The following is a 19320-nucleotide window of genomic DNA, read 5'->3' on the forward strand; positions in this document are numbered from 1 at the left end:
CCTGGATTTACACTAACATCAGACTCGGCATAGCCCTCGGTTGCATTAACAAGCTCTCTTTGAACACCCATTGCAGCACAGTTACACTGCAACAGCTGTAAGTATAGATGCAATAGAAATGTGTGTTACTCTGCATTGCCTGTACTTGTATGTGCATAGTTCACATCATGCTCAGTGCAAAATCACACAAGATACAATCCACCAATAGGAGTATGTTAAATGCTTCATGATCCCCTGTGTGTATATTTTATATACTGTAATTAATGTGTATGTGAGTTGGTGCATGTATATATAATTATAGATGTACATACCCTAACAATGGTACCTAAAGTAATTTTCATTGTAATATAATTTTGTCCCCTTGTTTTTTGTCTTTTAGGGGGCCCTTTGGAAAAGAGGCCCCTTCTCTATGACATCCTCTGTCTGAAGTAGAAATGGTTTGTCTGGGGAAATCGTAGGACCTGCTTCCATGTGAAAGCAGCTGTATCCCATGAACCTCGGGCAGCTGAGGGCGGAGCCCGCCTTGGTCTCTTCTGATTGGTTCTGGATGGAATTACGTTGAATGGACCAGAATCTTAGCGGGCTGGACTGCTTGTCAGAGCCAGATGAAAAAAGGTAAACAGATCACTACTGTGTTTATTACTTCTTCTTTCTTTTTTTAAACATCTAATATACAGGGGTGGTGGATGATAGATAGACAGTTGGAAGGTCAAAAACAGTCAATAGGGTGACACCATAAGGTTCGACAGTTAATAGGTTGACGGGGTCAAAAGGTCGACATGAAAACGGTCGACCATATGCATGTCACATATGGTCGACACATGTTTTTAGGATTTGTTCATGTTTTAACAGCTTTTGCTGCATTTACCATCCATGTCACAAACTATTACCTTTAGTAACCTTGTGTTGAGCAAAGCTGAGTGCGCCTCCGTGCCCGAAGTGTGGCAAATAAAGTGAGCCCTCAAGGGGACATGTTTCAACAAATTTGGGTTAAATATGTTTAAAAACATAAACAACACCCCCAAAAAAAACAAATTGTCAACTTGTGTGTCAACCTTTTCCATGTTGACATTTTGACCCTGTAGACCTTTTGAACCTGTCAACGTTTTCTTCTATCAACCTTTTATGTCCACCTTTTGACCCTGTCGATCTATTGACTGTTGACCCTATGGCGTTGACATATTGGCTATAAGACCTTTTAACTGTCTATTAATTCACACCCACAGAACTATGGGTTCTATTTACCGGAAATAAAGTACCAGCCAATCTGCTCCTAATTGAAATGTTACAGGTTGTGTTTGTAAAATGAGAATCAGGAGCTGGTTGTCTGGTACTTTATCTCCGTCCACTTTATTTCTCTCCAAGGCTTAGTACACAGACCTCTATGAATGAAACACAATTTTTATGCCTGGAATGTTATTTAAGAACTAGGCCAGTAACTGGGATTGAATGACTGTGCATCTTTCATACGTGCCCCAGAATCTTTCAGATATACATTCTTTCTCTGTATAGTTTTATTTATTAGCATACATGTAAATAGCCATTCAACTTTTCGTATCATAAACTGTAATACACAAAGCCCGAAATAGAAAGTACCTACCAGTGATTTTCTTCTAACTAACATGTAATCATTTATTAATGCATATGTCCGTCATATAGTAAGATTGTTTTACTTAGCAACAAGAGAGATACATAACCTATAGCAAAGCTTATATTATATCATGGTGGAATATGCACAAATAAGCTGTAACTCATAGCAATCATATTCATTATTGACCTTGTTAAACAAAGAGAGTTAGTATGTGGTTACTATAACCTATATGTGCTGCTTGCACCATGCTTAAATACTGTTTACACAAGCCAGTAGTTTTCACTGTAATATTTTTATATTCGTGAATAAAGCTGCCATTTTTTGCCCCCTACTCACTTTTTCTCCTTGATTTTAAATCTATCTCTCATCAATTCCCCATTTGACAGCTGATTGGAGGATAGTTAAAAGCTCACCTAGAGATTGCTTGCTCTCTATGGTGACAGCTCAGTGCAGTTTTAGAATGTGGGCAACAGAACAGCACAGGGTGTAACAAGAACATTCAGCACTGATGACCTTCGCTACACCATGATCTCCTTGGCTAAGCTGACCATGTGCACTGCACTTCTCTGCAGGGTCTGTGGGGATTGGCATAAAGAAGAGTGATAAAATATAAAATAAAGTATGCTGATCCCCTTGTTTCTTATGTACAGTCGGCATCTTACCATTTTGAAGCTACGTGAGGTAATAAATAAAGCTTTCCATACTGTTACACTTTACTTTGGGTGCTCCTACTGAGCCTCTGTTTTTTCTCACTGTAGCTGGGTACTTACTGTGATTTGGTAGTTTCTGTAAACCTGTATGAAAGTTGAAAGATACAACTCAGGATTAGAAGTGCCAGTCTGCTCCTGATTAAGGGCCTGATTCAGAGAGTTATGGTGAATCAACGTTCTTGGCCTGTGATGTCAGGTGAGTGACAGTTTGCAGGCATTTGGTGGTGTGGAAGCGAATGGTTCCAGAAACTGGGGAGATTTCAGCTCCATTTTCTGGGTGTGCTGAAGCCAGTGGCTGTGTCCTCAGATTCAGCGTCACTGGCACTGGCAGTATGGTTTTGCCAGACATCCTAAGGATTACTCAGATGTCCGACGTTCATGACACAACCATTGGATACCAGAAGAATGCAGTAGGCGGTTTTTTACCACAAGACCCTCCTGTAGCTTTAGAATATTTTTGCACAGCTGCTGCGTACAAAGACACAGTGGCGGAATTAGCATCCATCTCTGTATCAGTCCTTAAAGCTGAAGACATACTTAGTGATGTGTACCCAGCCTGACTTCGCCACCAACGGACCCGGCATGCGGCAAGTGCATACACACCTGCCAAAGCCAGGTCTGACTGGGGGGAGCCATGTGACAAGCTGCCTACTGCAGCATGAAATCGCTAGCGACATCCTGTCAACCCTGCTGCCATGGAGCGAGCATATCATGGGTACACACTAGACAATGTACCCAATATGTCGCTGTAATCTGCGGGATTGGGCGACATGTAGTCTAGTGTGTACCCAACTTAAGTCAGGAGTCACTTTTCTCCATACTTTTAGATCACTATTTTCTATAACTCTCACACTGTGTTACAGAAGCCAACAGCCCCTGGAACAAGGAACCCAAATGTTATGCTTGTGCAGGAGACTTGGGAGGGGTGCAAACACCTTTAAAAGTTGGAAAATGTTTGCATTGGAAATAATAAAACTTAAATCATTTGAAAATTTGTGAAGGTAACTGGTTTCTATTTAACCACTGAACTGACAATTATTTTCCCCAAAAAACGCTCTGAAATTGTCTGGGGTTTTTTTTTTTTGATGAGTGAATTAGGTGAAGAACATGAAATTAACCTTATCCAAAAAGGAGATTTATGTTAAGAATTTACCATTGTTAAATCTCTTTCTGCGAGGTACACTGGGTTCCACAGGTAATAACATCGGGGTGTAGAGTAGGATCTTGATCCAAGGGACCAACAGGCTAAAAGCTTTGACTGTTCCCAGGATGCATAGCGCCGCCTCCTCTATAATCCCGCCTCCGTGCACAGGAACTCAGTTTTGTTAACCAGTCCAATGCAGTAGCAGGTAAAAGAAAAGACAACAGTTAATAGCCACGTACGCTACATTCTCACGACAGGAGAAGGTATCAGCGGTTAATGCCATACAAACCCAAAGAAGCTAAGTATGTCCGGGTGGACGCCATGTGGAACCCAGTGTACCTCGCAGAAAGAGATTTAACTATGGTAAATTCTTAACATAAATATCGTTTTCTGCAGTGGGGTACACTGGGTTCCACAGGGAATAACATTGGGGATGTCCTAAAGCAGTTCCTCAAGGGAGGGGACGCACTGTAGCGGGGTCCAAAGGAAGCATCCTGGGAGGCGGATGTATCGAAGGCATAGAACCTTATGAACATGTTCACTGAGGACCACGTAGCCGCCTTGCACAATTGTTCAAGGTTCGCACCATGTCGGGCCGCCCAAGAAGGTCCAATAGACCGAGTAGAATGGGCCTTGATAGTAGCAGGAACTGGACGACCAGCCTGTACATAAACATGTGCAATCACCATTCTAATCCATCTGGCCAGGGTCTGCTTGTGAGCAGGCCAGCCACGTTTGTGAAAACCAAACAGTACAAAGAGAGAATCAGACTTCCTAATAGGAGCTGCCTTCTTTACATAGATACGGAGAGCCCTTACCACATCCAAAGACCGCTCTCTGGAAGACAATTCAGGAGAGACAAAGGCCGGAACCACAATCTCCTGATTAAGGTGAAAAGAAGACACCACCTTAGGTAGGTACCTGGGACATGTCCTAAGAACCGCCCGGTCACGGTGAAAAATCAGAGAGGGGGACCTACATGCCAAGGCACCCAAATCCGACACCCGTCTAGCAGAGGCAATAGCCAGTAGAAACAATACCTTTAGAGAAAGCCACTTAAGGTCTGCTGATTCAAGAGGGTCAAACGGAGACCCTTGTAATGTCTCTAGAACCACAACAAATCCCAAGGAGCCACAGGCTGGACGTAAGGAGGTTGAATCCATAACACACCCTGAGTGAATGTATGAACATCAGGTAGAGTCGCTTTCTCTGAAACCAAACCGACAAGGCAGAAATATGAACCTTGATGGAGACTAGACGAAGGCCCAAGTCCAGGCCCTGTTCCAGAAAGGCCAAAAGTTTGCCCGTACTAAACTTGCAAGCATCATGATTGTTAGATGCGCACCAAGCAAAGTAAAAATTCCAGACCCTATGATAAATCCGGGCAGAAGCCGGTTTCCGGGCCTTCAACATATTTTGAATGACCGCCTCAGAAAAACCTTTGGCCCTCAGGACCGAAGCTTCAAGAGCCACTCCGTCAAAGCCAACCGGGCCAGATCCTGATATACACAAGGGCCCCGAATGAGGAGATCTGGGTGCTGCGGAAGTAGAAGGGGACGCTCTATTAAGAGACCCTGAAGATCTGGGAACCAATGCCGTCTGGCCACGCTGGGGCAATAACCTTCCTTCTTACTTGAACTTCCTTATTACCCTTGACAGAAGTGACACCAGAGGGAACACGTAGGGCAGCCGAAAGTTCCATGGAATTGGCAGTGCGTCCACGAACGCTGCTTGAGGATCCCTTGTTCTTGCTCCGAAGACCGGAACCTTGTGATTGTGTCGAGACGCAATCAGGTCCACATCTGGGAGGCCCCACTTGTCCACTAGGAGTTGAAATACTTCTGGATGGAGGCTCCACTCTCCGGCGTGTACATCCTGACGACTGAGGAAGTCTGCTTCCCAGTTTAGGATCCCCGGAAGGAACACTGCCGATATGGCCGGTAGATGGCGTTCCGACCCATTGAAGAATCCTTGATACTTCCCTCATTGAAGTGGGATTGTATCTGCACACACACAATTTTGTTATATCAAATTAGGAGCTTTCTAGAGCTCTGAAAGATGACCCCTGTTGCATTAAGGTATTCACCATTCCTGCTGGGGGTGCTATCGACTACAGCTAAGGTTAATCAATAGGAACAAGAAGAGAAAAAGAACTGTATTGTCGATGCACAGAAAGAAGGGTGACCTAATTATCGCAATCTTCTGAGAAAAATATACTACTAAAATTTAACTTTTATTGATGTCTCATCAATAAAAGTTAAATTTTAGTAGTATATTTTTCTCAGAAGGTTGCGATAATTAGGTCACCCTTCTTTCTGTGCATCGACAATACAGTTCTTTTTCTCTTCTTGTTCCTATTACTTCCCTCATTGCCATGCAGCTTCGAGTGCCGCCTTGATGATTTCTGTACGCCACTGTGGTGGCGTTGTCCGACTGTACTTGAACAGGTCTGTTCTGTACTAAATGCTGGGCCAAGTTCCTCCCTGGTCCACCGACCCTGAAGGGAGTGTTGCTCCAACACAGCGCCCCAACCTCTCAGACTGGCATCCGTCATCAGAAGGACCCAGGTGGAGATCCAGAAGGGATGACCCTTGCTCAAACGTTGGTCCTGCAGCCACCAACTCAGTGACAGACGGACCTCCGGAGATCAAGTGAGACCTGATCTAGTGAGGCAGGCCGTCCCACTTGGCAAGAATCAGTTTCTGCAGAGGGCGGGAATGGAATTGAGCATACTCCACCATGTCGAAAGCCGACACCATGAAACCTAGCACTTGCATTGCCAAATGTATCGACACTTGCGGACGAGATAGAAAGCATTGAATCTTGTCCTGAAGTTTCAGGACCTTCTCCTGAGACAAGAACAACCGCTGGTTGTGAGTGTCCAACAACGCCCCCAGGTGCACCATGCTCTGAGCAGGGACTAGGGAAGATTTCTTCCAGTTGATGAGCCACCGGTAGGGTTGCAGAAACTGGAGCGTCAAATCCAGATGACGAAGGAGAATTTCTGGGGAATTTGCCAGGATCAACAAGTTGTCCAGATACGGAAGGATCCTGACCCCTTGACGACGGAGTACAGCCGTCATTACCACCTTGACCTTCATGAAGACTCGCAGAGCAGTGGTCGTACCAAAAGGTAAAGCCCGAAATTGTTAATGGAGGTTGCCCACAGCAAACCTCAGGTATTGCTGATGCGACATCATGCAGGTAAGCATCCTGTATGTCCAAGTAGACCATATATCCCCGGACTCCAAGGCCAGAACAATAGAGCAAAGAGTTTCCATACGAAACTTGGAGACTCTCACAGATTTGTTCAAGGACTTGAGGTTGAGAATGGGCCGAAAGGACCCATTCGGTTTCGGGACTGGGAACAGCGGTGAATAGTACCCCTTTCCTCTCTGAGCCAAAGGCACTTGTACTACCACTCCTGTGTCCAGGAGGGACTGTACCATGAATGTAGAGTTTTTGCCATCACCTGATCCGAAGGGACGTCTGTCAGGCAAAATCGATGAGGGGGACGATTCTTGAAGGATATGGCGTAACATCGAGTGACGACTTCCCGTACCCAGGCGTCGGAAGTGGTCTTCAACCATTCCTGAGTAAACCCTAGAAGTCGGCCTCCCACCCTGGGTTCCCCCAGGGGGAGGCCCGCCCCGTCATGCAGCAGGCTTGTCAGTTTTGGAAGATGGCTGACGGGCAGCCCAAGCACGTTTAGGTTTGGGCTTAGTGGTTTTGGAAGTGCGAGCCTGTTTCGAGTACGCCTGACCTTTTGCTTTACCTGAAGAACGAAAGGAGCGAAATGAAGTACTCTTAACCTTCGGCACCGAAGGAGCAGTACTAGGTAGACACACTGTTTTAGCAGAAGCTAAGTCAGCCACTTTTTTGTTGAGGTCCTCTCCAAAAAGAATGTATCCCTTAAAAGGGAGCACCTCCAGGGTTTTCTTAGAATCCAGATCCACAGACCAGGACCGCAACCATACAATCCGGCGAGCCAAAATGGACGGAGTAGAAGCCTTGGCCGCCAGAATACCGGCGTCAGAAGCCGCCTCCTTAATGTAATGAGAGGCTGTAACAATATACGAGAGACATTGTCTAGCTTCCACCTCCTGAGCCCACGCTTCAATAGCTTCTGCAGCCCAAGTAGCTGCAGTAGTGGGCCAATGCATAGCTCCTGCTAGGGTGTAAATCGCATTTAAGCAACCCTCCACACGCTTATCCGTCGGCTCTTTCAGAGAAGTGACGGTAGTTACAGGTAGAGCTGAGGAAACCACCAGCTGTCCACTTGCGAATCCACAGGCGGGGGTGTTTCACAATTTTACCTTAGCTCCACAGTGAGGGGATAGCGAGCCAGCATTTTCTTGTGAGGTGTGAATTTATTTCCCGGATTTTTCCAGGATTCCTGACGTATGTCAACTAAATGGTCAGAGTGAGTTAAAACTTGTTTGACAATTTTCTGACGTTTAAATCTGTCCGGTTTCTTAGAGGTAGCATCAGGCTCTGGGTCATCAGTAATTTGATGAATTAGTCTGATAGCCTCCAATAAGTCAGGAACATCCACCTGTGAGACAGATTCCCCATCAGAAGTATCTGGATCAGTATCTGTGGGATCAGTATACACGGCGTCCTCATCAGACGAGGTGTCCGGGACGTGGGTGGATTGTGAGGAAGTAATAACCCGCTTAGAGGACCCCTTGGTCTTAGGTGTGCGAGAGTTAGATTTCTGTTTTGTCAGTGAGTGGTTCAATTGCTGTAACTGAGTGGACACGTGATCTGCCCATGGCGGATTAACCACCGGGACAATATGCGGTTGTACCGGCACGTGAGGTCCCATAGGGGGCGTAAGTCTAGTTACCAGCGTACTTAATAATGTGGAGAAAGTAGCCCAAGGTGGGTCATTATGAACCCCCGTTGCTACGGTACCACTGGGGGGTAAGGAACCCCCAGAACCTGAACCATCTGCTACTATGTTTTCCTCTAACGTGTCCGCAGCATCACCACCACACAATGTGGAATCAGCCACGGCTCCCTCGCCCCCATGTAGCTGACATACCTGTAAGCTCAAATCACGGGCAACTCAGTACAATATCAGCAGTCTAATACCTTGTCAAGAACCCCCTGTGCAGTGTATTAGCACAAACTGAATTCAAGAGGTATATGGTGACTGAAAATCACAGAGAAGAATACTCAACAAGTATATCCCGTGAAACACCTATATTAAATAATAGCCCTGACGCACTTAGCCCCCTCAGGGTACAGAATATAGGGATAGCAATCTGAGTGAGATACACGGAATGGAAGTCACGCAGCAGCTGTATATGCACACACACACAGTCACATGTACAATGCAGAAATTCTGACATGCAATAAAACTGCACTGGACTAGCAATACAAAGTAATACTAAGTACAGCTATACAATCAATAGATATATCAATGCACAGTAAAGACTGGATGTATATCACAGGGTACTTGTACTACATAATCCTGACTAAATGCACTGTTTCTTAACTAACACTGTCAACAGACATGTAGAATACTTAAGTGTCCTGTAAAATGCACAGCACTGAAATGCAGGCGGCTTTACAGAGGAGGATTTGCCCAAACAGTCCCAGGATCAGCTCACCATGTGAAAATGGTGCCCAAACACTGACAGGGAGTGAGGGTGAGAGAGAGATGCAGCTCCAGGGCAGGAACATTTACTCTACATGACGCCCAGGGGCTGGGGGAGGGGCTACAGGTCACAGCCTTATCCTCTTGCTGGACTTCACCACCGGGTACTGTGGGCCATATAAAATGTTTTTTTTTTAGTAAAACCGGCCTGTGCCCCTGCCCTGGTGGTCTAGTGGGGTCCCTGTACTGCCACAGTGTCCACGCCAGCGCGCGCGGCCGCGCCGGATCGCGGTTTCCAGCGGGTCCCACCTGGGGGACCCACTTACCTCCTCCCTAAGGGGGTCATTCCGAGTTGTTCGCTCGCAAGCTGCTTTTAGCAGCATTGCACACGCTAAGCCGCCGCCTACTGGGAGTGAATCTTAGCTTCTTAAAATTGCGAACGAAAGATTTGCATTATTGCGAAAATACATCTGTGCAGTTTCTGAGTAGCTCGAGACTTACTCGGCATCTGCGATCAGTTCAGTGCTTGTCGTTCCTGGTCTGACGTCACAAACACACCCAGCGTTCGCCCAGACACTCCTCCGTTTCTCCAGCCACTCCCGCGTTTTTCCCAGAAACGGTAGCGTTTTTTCCCACACACCCATAAAACGGCCTGTTTCCGTCCAGAAACACCCATTTCCTGTAAATCACATTACGATCACCAGAACGAAGAAAAAACCGTGAGTAAAATTCCTAACTGCATAGCAAATTTACTTGGCGCAGTCGCAGTGCGGACATTGCGCATGCGCACTAAGCGGAAAATCGCTGCGATGCGAAAAAATTTACAGAGCGAACAACTCGGAATGACCCCCAAAGTACGGCCGCGCGATCCAGGTGAGCTGCGGTGGTGTGTGTGCCTGACTGAAAAAAAACGGAGCCTCTGCTGTAAGTACCCGGCAACTAGGACACGGGAGTATACAGCGCTGCTGGGGGAGGTGATGGAGCTGCAGCAGGAGATGTCAGAGTGACATCTAACACTCACAGTGTCTCTGCTGCATCCCTTGAAGTCTTAAAAATTCACTTATAAAAGCTCTTCTGAGGGCTGCTGTAGCAACCCTGCCTGTTATATGCCTGCATTGCATGGCACCAACTATAAAACTGAGCTCCTGTGTACGGAGGCGGGGTTATAGAGGAGGCGGCGCTATGCATCCTGGGAACAGTCAAAGCTTTTAGCCTGTTGGTGCCTTGGATATAGATCCTACTTTACACCCCGATGTTATTCCCTGTGGAACCCAGTGTACCCCGCTGCAGAAATGATTTTAGTTAAAAAAAATATATATATATTATTATTTTTTAAAATATTTTTTTCTCAAACATCGGAAAATTGGTTGGGAAGATCTGTAACAATGGAACATCGCGACCATTGCAACGTTACTTTTTACCCCCACTACAGCTGCCAGGTACATAGGGGGGCTCTGGGGGTGGCATGGAGGGATTGTTTTACACTTTCCCAACTGCTGTCATTGTTTGGGTCCTGCCATGCTGACCGATCAGCAGTCATGGCAGCACAGAAAACACTGAAGGGAGGGTGCAGGGAGGCAGAGGGACCTTCCGGTCTATCTGAGAGCAGCAGCGGGGGAAAGTTTCTCTTCCCTGCCGCTGCTAACACTCTCTATCTGACTGGTTGCATCCTGTGCGACCAGGTCAGATAAAACACTTGCTGGTATGGTCGCATCTCATGCGACCATGTCAGGCAAGTGGTTAAAAGAAAACTACACTGATGTAAATTCTTCAAACACGTTTTATACAGCATTAAAATAACTAGTACACCATAGCCTGCGTTATTTCAAAGTTTGCCTTCATAACCCGTCCTAGGTCATCATCTATCCTCCATAAGAGCTCCTGAAATTTTTCATTTGAATCCAGAGTGGCTAATAACTGTTATTCAGTGTGTCTACTTTCAGGGCTTTTTTCCCATTTACAGGGAAATGTGACCATGATCAGGAGTAGTGTTTCCACTTAATTGTTTTTCTTTTTCTCCCTGAACACAGGGAAATTTTGATTCTGATCAGGACAAAATTTCCGTAGAAGTAAGGTAAAATTTTCATTTCAGTTTTGTTTTTCTGTATTTAGCTATTTATTAGATTTCGTATTATGCATATACTCAGGCGTGGATTGGCCATAGGGCTCACCAGGACGATTCCTGGTAGGCCAACGTGTCTGTGGGGCCTATTTTGTGTGTTGTCATGTGGCCCCACCCCCCACATGACAGGCAGCCCACCACACTCAGTACACTGCATTGTCCTCATTTATTCTGTTATTCCATCTCTGCAGTACAGCAACTCTGCCATCCAGTGATGCTGCCATGGCTACACTTCTACAAAATTTGACAGGGCCACTCTTAGTACGCAATCCACCCATGGTCTCAGACACAACTGCAGAAAAAGATGCAAGGAAGGCCGCAATTGCGTACAATCAGGCCCTATGAGTAGGGATCCCGCAACAAGCTCAACAGACCCCACCTCCTTATCAGACCACACCTCCATTAGGGCTGCTTCTATCATTTTCCAGGGCTGGTTTTCCATCCCAATCCCTGTATATACTACAACATTGTAGGTGCAAATTTTATTAGGGAATACACAGGAAATTTTGGCCAGGAAAAAAACAGGTAGAAACCAGGAAATCTGGAAATGTAAAAGTGGAACCACTACTCCTATTACGCCACATCTTTATCTTAATTGGATTGTACAAATCTTTCTGTATATACTGCTCTTTTCAGTTGAATGTTGCATCTGATTGGTTATGAGATGTTTGTGATGAACTGTGGCCAGCATGTAGCACAAGGTATGAGTAAATCCTTATAAATCAGATAATGAGTGCAGTATGGGGCTTTAAACAAATATTCTTTTACTATGTAATAGTGCCTAGGAATATTAAAGTAGACCAGACATTTGCACATAAACCTACATTACAGTTTTTCAAGCATCTAAATAACTGTTTGCATTTAAAATGGGAAGGAACTGTTACAATTGCAAGTTCTGTCCTCGGTGCTATGCGCAGTGAAAGTTGCTATCTTCCAGTGCTGTGAGCTGAGGGGCGCATCTCTTATCTCTTGCGCAGAATTACCTTGTATGTCCAAACCAGTGGCTTGTTTTGTGGAGGGAGGTTGTGTTCATCATCCCCACCCCATGAGCACCATGTTCCTAGCACATAGCTAGGTTGTTCAGCCCATTGCTTATTCATATTTCCTGTGTGTTTATCATGTAGAGCTCTTAGAAAATACAGTTGACCTCTAAATCCATGCCAGTTTGCCTTTATTTGTCCAACACAAAGGCCATCATGCCTCCAACAGTAATGTGAGTTGGGGACACGTGAGATCATAGGGATAGATAGGGTGGTTCAATGATCTTAAAAGGACAGCATTTAAAAAATTTTTAGAAATGTCTGTGAGTACCACATGCAAATCACATATTAATGAGTGGTCTGGACAAGTGCTAATTTTGCAACCTTGTTTTTTAGGTTTACCCCTTTAGAGCTAGTCTATATATAACAGATTTCACTACCAATGCAGAGTGATGTATCAGTGCAGAAACATTTATCTATTTTTCCTTAATTGATTTGTTGCTCTGAATTGGCACTGAAAGCTGGTTTGTCCAGATCAGCTTATGTTTGTTAGGCAACAAAGTTCCCTGTTTTGATGGGGGGAGGGGGGGGGGGGTTTCTTGCTGCATTTGCAAAGTCTAGTAACAAGAACATATAGAGAATGGAAATGTAGGAAAATATTCCTTTAAATTGTGTGAGGAAATCAGGAACATATGCATAGATTTATGTAAGTTACAACACCTCTGGTTTATAGAAACGGTGTGTATTTTAGTTATTATTGTCTTCCAAAAATGTTGAAAAGAGTTCAAGCTTTCCTAGGGCACACGTCTGTCAACGGGTGGTCTTCTGTATGCCGGCGGTCGGGCTCCCGGCGCTCAGTATACCGGCGCCGGGAGCCCGACAGCCGTCATACCGACACTTTTTTTCCCTCGTGGGGGTCCACGACCCCCATAGAGGGAGAATAAAATAGTGTGCACCGTGCCCGTAGCGTGGCGAGCGCAGTGAGCCCGCAAGGGGCTCATTTGCGCTCGCCACGCTGTCGGTAAGCCGGCGGTTGGGCTCCCGGCGCCGGGATGCTGGTCGCCGGGAGCCCGACCGCCGGCCAGCCGTAGTGAACCCCTGTCAACTGCCAGAGCTTATAAAACCAGAGACATTGCTCATCCACAAAGGCTTCATATCTATCTGTCTGTCTGTCTGTCTGTCTGTCTGTCTGTCTGTCTCTCTCTCTCTCTCTCTCTCTCTCTCTCTCTCTCTATGTAGATAGATAGATAGATAGATAGATAGATAGATAGATAGATAGATAGATAGATAGATAGATAGATAATATGTTTGGACCCTGCACAGGAATTACACACATTTAGGGAAACTAACCATTTATCCACTGAGGAACTAGAAACCACTGGTCAGTATCTGTGTTACTGCCATCTTGGTCACATGCTATTTACCTTCCACACACTTCACTGAAACAGCTCTCTGAAATGCACACTTCACTTTATACAGACTTATGTAATCTGTTCAACCATGCCAAACAAATGCAAGAATACTGTTCCCTGTCTGTGTCACCCGCTCTTTCTAGCACCTAGCTCCACTACAGCTGCAAACTATATAACACACGGTGCCCTAGAGTACCAGATTTTTTTGCTTCTGTTTGTCCACATATTTTATGATTGACAGGCAAAACCAGTGCCGGTGGCTATTACATTGACCATAAATAATTTGAACTCGTCCTGGACCACCAATGCAGTGCACCCCTGCAAATGCCCTTAGGCACCCAAGGGTGCCTAGGCATACAGTTTGAGATCCACTGATATAACATATGTAATACCCTTTGCCCGCAGACTTTTGCATGTGCTCCTCCATGGGGTAGTGATTAAATAGTCCATAGTTCCTTGCTTTGCCCTCAGAAGAACATACAATTATTGTTTAACTCTCTCCTTCAGTACATACAATATCACTCTTGTAGGTTTGGGAATATATGTGGGTTGTAATTGTAAAGGTGTGTACACACGGTGAGATCCCTGCTATGCCCGATTTTGACTATGTGATTTCCCTTGAACTCCACCAGAGCCCAGATAGCACAGATTTTGACTATCTGTATATTCAATTTTGTCTATGTACGATTTTGACTAAGTGCCAATTGTGACCATACTCTGTACTAGATAGTACACTAGATAGTAAAGATTGACTTGCCTGCACAGTCTATGTAGCCTTATGATACCAACACCGCGGGAGTGCGCCTCGGGATTGAATCGATATCGCAAGCTGCCTAACACCATGATATGTGCACTAACTTTCCTTAAGATTTTGACTATATAGTCAAAATCTTACAGATTTATCTCACCGTTTGTACACACCTTCAGTTCTGTCCTATGTGCCTTTTGTTTAGTTGAGTTGTTTTTTATTTATTTTAATTTGTGTCTACAGAAACCATTTGAATGGTGTATTGAGCAGCAGCAATAAAGAAAAGTTCTAGTAGGTGTGTATGTTTGCTGTATGAAAAGGAATAGTGGAATGTGGTAATTTCACCTGTATGATTAACTCTCTAATGGGAGGAAACAGGCAATGAGCAGAGGCGTAGTGTAGTCAGACTATCATACATATATTATTCCTTGTGACTTCTCCATCTAGACCCCCACTCCACACACACACACATCTTTCCTTTCTTAGATATAGGAGAGCAGTGAATGCTGGTACTGTAGCTCTGTTTTGTTTGTTTTCCTGGATGTAAAGCATAAGGTCACTGCTTGTAGGGTTGCGTGCAGCATGTCTTCTCAACATATTTGCATGTAGACATGCCCTGGTGTGACCTGCCATATTGTGCTTATCAGATGCTAACATAACATAAGTGCTCTCCTTAGCCATAGAAACAACAACATGAAGGAGTGTACCTATATACAGGGTACATTATCTCTCCTTATAGCTATATTTTCAGTGTAATACTTTAGTATATAGCCAGATGAGTCACAGGTACTTGAGGAAGGAATGTGAGCTAGTCTCCTTAAGCTCCCAACTTTATGCCTTCAGTCTTAGGTCACTGCAATGTTGAGACAAGTTCCATATCCCAGTCCCAAAGTTTCCTTTTGTCTGGCTTCATTTGCCGGGCTCTATTGTGCCTTTGTGGTGATGTGATATACATACAGATTCCATTCCCTGTAGCTGCTTCTTGTGAAGTCTGGTTCTGTGCTCAAGATTTCCCGTAAAGCATTGTGTTCAGGCAGGTATTATTTCACACAGTTCCCTTCTCTCTATCTCCCTCTAGTGTAGTAACTAGTGTAATCTCCGTTTAGTTCATTTCTGCTTATGTGTCACCCATGTGCTAGAGTTACTAAATCCTTTCAGCTGTGGATAGACCAAATTAATGTCTCCCATCACCCCTTTGGAACAGGTATGGGCCTGAAAAGATTATGTCCTGTGACTCTATAATTTTTCACTGGTAGCTTTGTGTAGTTTTTTTAGCAGACATGCAGTAGCTAAGCCATTTAAACCAATAAATGTGCAAGAAATCACTCACAAGTAATCAAGTCAGTAGTGATATGCAGATTTGGGCTGTGATTAAGCAGTGTTTCACTGTGTAGCAGAAACAGTGGGAGTTATTGGTCTGGTGTCTGGTCACATGTATGCATTGTGCTGGGTACGTTGTATGACATCAGAAGATCTGATTGAGTGGTATCAAGTAACTATCCATGTGCTACAGGTGACTGTAGGTGCAGGCTGTGATCTATAGTGGTATTTTAGCATGTACTGAATCTACCTCCCAAGAAGTCATTCAACAATGTTTTAACCGGTCAGTACAGCTTATTTGATGCCTAAAAGAAAGGGCTGGATCTTGTGGCCTGAGATAAGTTTAGATCACATGGTTTCCCCAGTTTTCAATATAAAGTCATCACTGTCCTACCATTTTGTACGTTACATTTTCAGCGTTTGCACTGCCTAGCCCTATACTATAAGCTATCCAACTTTATAGGAATCCTGTGGTGTATTGATCTGCTGCATAGACTGTGTGCATGCACTGTGCTGCTCCATGATATAGTAACAAGAAAGAGGAGCAAAGAGAGTAAATAACTGTAGTCAGGAGGGACATTTGACCCCTTTGAATGCTGCATGCTGTCCCTCTGCCAAATGTTGTCCTCCACAGTTCGTCTCATTCCGTATGTTGCTGTCTAGCCTGGAAATGCGGACAGTCTCTTGCACTCTCAAGCATTTCTATTACAGTTGTTGGAATTCCTTTGTTCAGTCTGTAAGATGAACTGTACTCCTCTCATGTGGTCCTCAGATGTGTGATTTAATACACATATGTAACACAAACATATCAATAAAACACAGATGCATGCATGTACAAAATATGAGCACAAGCTTAACAGCTAATGTTTATGTATTTATATATTTGCTTGTGTATGTGTGTGTTTGCATAGTGTGTGTGTGTGTGTGTGTGTGTGTGTGTGTGTGTGTGTGTGTGTGTGTGTATTAATATATATATATATATATAATGTATGATGTGGTGCACACGCAACATAGATGGGTTTGCTTAATAACTTTGCTGACTTAGGCATGTAGAAACCTATCTTTCTCCACATGCTGATACACACCCCCTAACTCTGGTATTTATCGGGTGTGCAACTCTTTTATGCCATTTTCAGCTACTAGTCGCTGCACACCATACCCAGTAGGAGCTCAGTGTTCTATTTATTGTACATAGAAATTATCAACATTTTTAAAACTGTTTGACTGTAGAATTTTGCATGTTTCATGCTATCATGTTTGGTGTACCCAGAATCCAATTTACATGTCATTGTCCCAGCATTATTTATGAGTTATAGATTCCATGGAATGTGGAATTTACAAATACAGTGAGGAATGGCAGAACAAAAAATGCAAGCTAAATATTGTGATCTGCCATGAAATTAAAATCACCACAACTTAAGTGGCCCATACATCAGTAATTAATTGTGGCAATTTTCTGTTCTGCTGATGCCTGAGTCAGAAGTTATGCAAAATCCAGCATGTTGGGCAATTTTAGGGGCTGATTCAGACCTGATCGCTGGGCTGCTAATGTTGCTGACCTGCGTTCCATTAGTTACCGCCCAAGGGGGAGTGGAAATTTGCCAGTGCAAGTGTGCGATCGCTTGCGGGCTGCTGCAAATCCATTTGCACCTCACTCACTGTGGGGGTAATTCAGAGTTGATCGCAGCAGCAAATTTGTTAGCAGTTGGGCAAAACCATGTGCACTGCAGGTAGGGCAGATATAACATTTGCAGAGAGAGTTAGATTTGGGTGGGTTATTTATTGTTTCTGTGCAGGGTAAATAATGGCTGCTTTATTTTTACACTGCAATTTAGATTTCAGTTTGAACACACCACAGCCAAATCTAACTCTCTCTGCACATGTTATATCTGCCCCCCCCCCCCTGCAGTGCACATGGTTTTGCCCAATTGCTAACAAATTTGCTGCTGCGCTCAACTCTGAATTATGCCCTATTTGTAGTCTATGGGGGTCATTCCGACCCCCACAGCGGTGCGAACGGGTCGGGACTGCGGCTGCACGGTGCCCGAAATGCGCACGCGCATCGTTGCCGGGCAGCAACGCTGCCAGCACAGAAAGTGATCGCAGGCCATCGCATGAAGACTGACAGGCGGGAGGCATTCCAGGGCGTCAACTGACCATTTTCAAGGCGTGGTGAGGCAAACGCAGGCGGATCCAGATGTTTGGAGGGTGGATGTCTGATGTCAATCCCGGGACCTTCGTCGCTGGATCCGTCGCACAGGGTAAGTAACTCTTACCCTGGTCTTGTTTTTTACAGGAAACTTTTTTTAGCATAGCAGGGCTGCACAAGCGATCGCAGCCCTGCTCTGCTAAAATACACTCTCCCATAGGCGGCGTCAAGTTGATCAGATCAACACTCCCCCATAGGCGGCCTCCGGCAGGCGAAGCGGAATCCTCGAAAACGGGTCTGTTTCACACGCAAACACATCCATCTGGATAGCCTGTAAAAAAAAAAAAAAAATCGGTGAAACATCAGAAAAACGGCTGTTTTTCGTACCCGATGTTTTACCGGGGATAATTGGATATCCCCCCATAGGAACAGAACTTATAGTTATATGTTATTGGGACTCAAAGTTATTATTCCCTTTTAGCTGTTACAGGTATACAGTTATCTCTTCCACTACTATAGTCACTCTCCCCATTATGTTCGCACCATTATATATCCCCTCTTGTTAAGGGGCTATAGACTTATATCTCTTCCCTTATTATGGGCATACAGAGTTAAGGGGGGTGCACACGGAGCGATGATCACTTAATTTCTAAGCAATCTGACTATATTGCTCAGAACATCGCTCCGTGTGTAGGGGTGCCGGCAATAGCGATGCGCGGTCCCGCACGTCGCTATCGCCAGTGCTAGATTGGTGCTGGATTCTTGCTGGGTGAAATGAACGCCCCCCTGTCCGTCCGTCCGTCTGTCCCCCCCGCCCAGCACACATCGCACTGTGCTGAGCGGGTGGAGAGATGTGTGCTGAGCGGTCTGTGATAGAATGCTCAGCACACATCTCCCTCCACATCTCCCTGTCAGTACGACCCTTTATATCTCACTTTGTTGTCAGGAGTAAAGGGGGTACACATGGAGCGATATTCAGCTAATTTCTAAACAATCTGACTAGATTGCTTAGATATTAGCTGAACATCGCTCCATGTGTAGGGGTGCCGGCGACTGCGTTGTGCGGTCCCACGCGGCGCTATCGCCAGTGCTAGATTGGCCTGCATGCAGGCTCAACCTAGCTGGTCGCTCATTTCACCGCTGGGTCAATGAGCGCCCCCCCCTGTGTCCCTCCTTCCCCCTTGCTCAGCACATCGCGCTGTGCTGAGCGGGGGAGAGATGTGTGCTGAGCGGTCTGTGCTAGATTGCTCAGCACACATCTCTGGGGAAATCTCCCCGTCAGTACGGCCCTTATATCTTCCCCTCAGTTATCTTTCTCCCTATTATGGTAGTACAGTTTTCTCCCCACTGTAAAATCTTTCTTACCTGTACAAATCTATTTTCCCATTGGGGGGAGAGATAACACTATATCCTCATAACTAAGGACTGGAAGTTTACCTGTATCCCCAAGAAAAGGTGGCAGGATATAACTCTGACTCCCAATAGCTAGGTAGGAGGGTATTTAACTATATATCTCTTCATAACAAACTGGGACATGCA

General features: G+C 45.1%; 1 protein-coding gene across 1 annotated transcript in view; it reads left to right on the forward strand.

Moving 5' to 3' along the window:
- Positions 1-19320, forward strand: part of THRA (thyroid hormone receptor alpha) — a 181444-nt gene that overhangs the window by 98801 nt on the left and 63323 nt on the right. The window contains exon 2 of the mRNA XM_063959761.1: positions 380-615. Within this exon, the coding sequence (XP_063815831.1) occupies positions 563-615 (53 nt within the window). The 5' untranslated portion in view covers positions 380-562. The remainder of the gene's footprint in view (positions 1-379; positions 616-19320) is intronic.

The sequence above is a fragment of the Pseudophryne corroboree genome, chromosome 3, assembly GCF_028390025.1.
Source record: "Pseudophryne corroboree isolate aPseCor3 chromosome 3, aPseCor3.hap2, whole genome shotgun sequence".
NCBI classification, from domain to species: Eukaryota; Metazoa; Chordata; class Amphibia; order Anura; family Myobatrachidae; genus Pseudophryne; species Pseudophryne corroboree.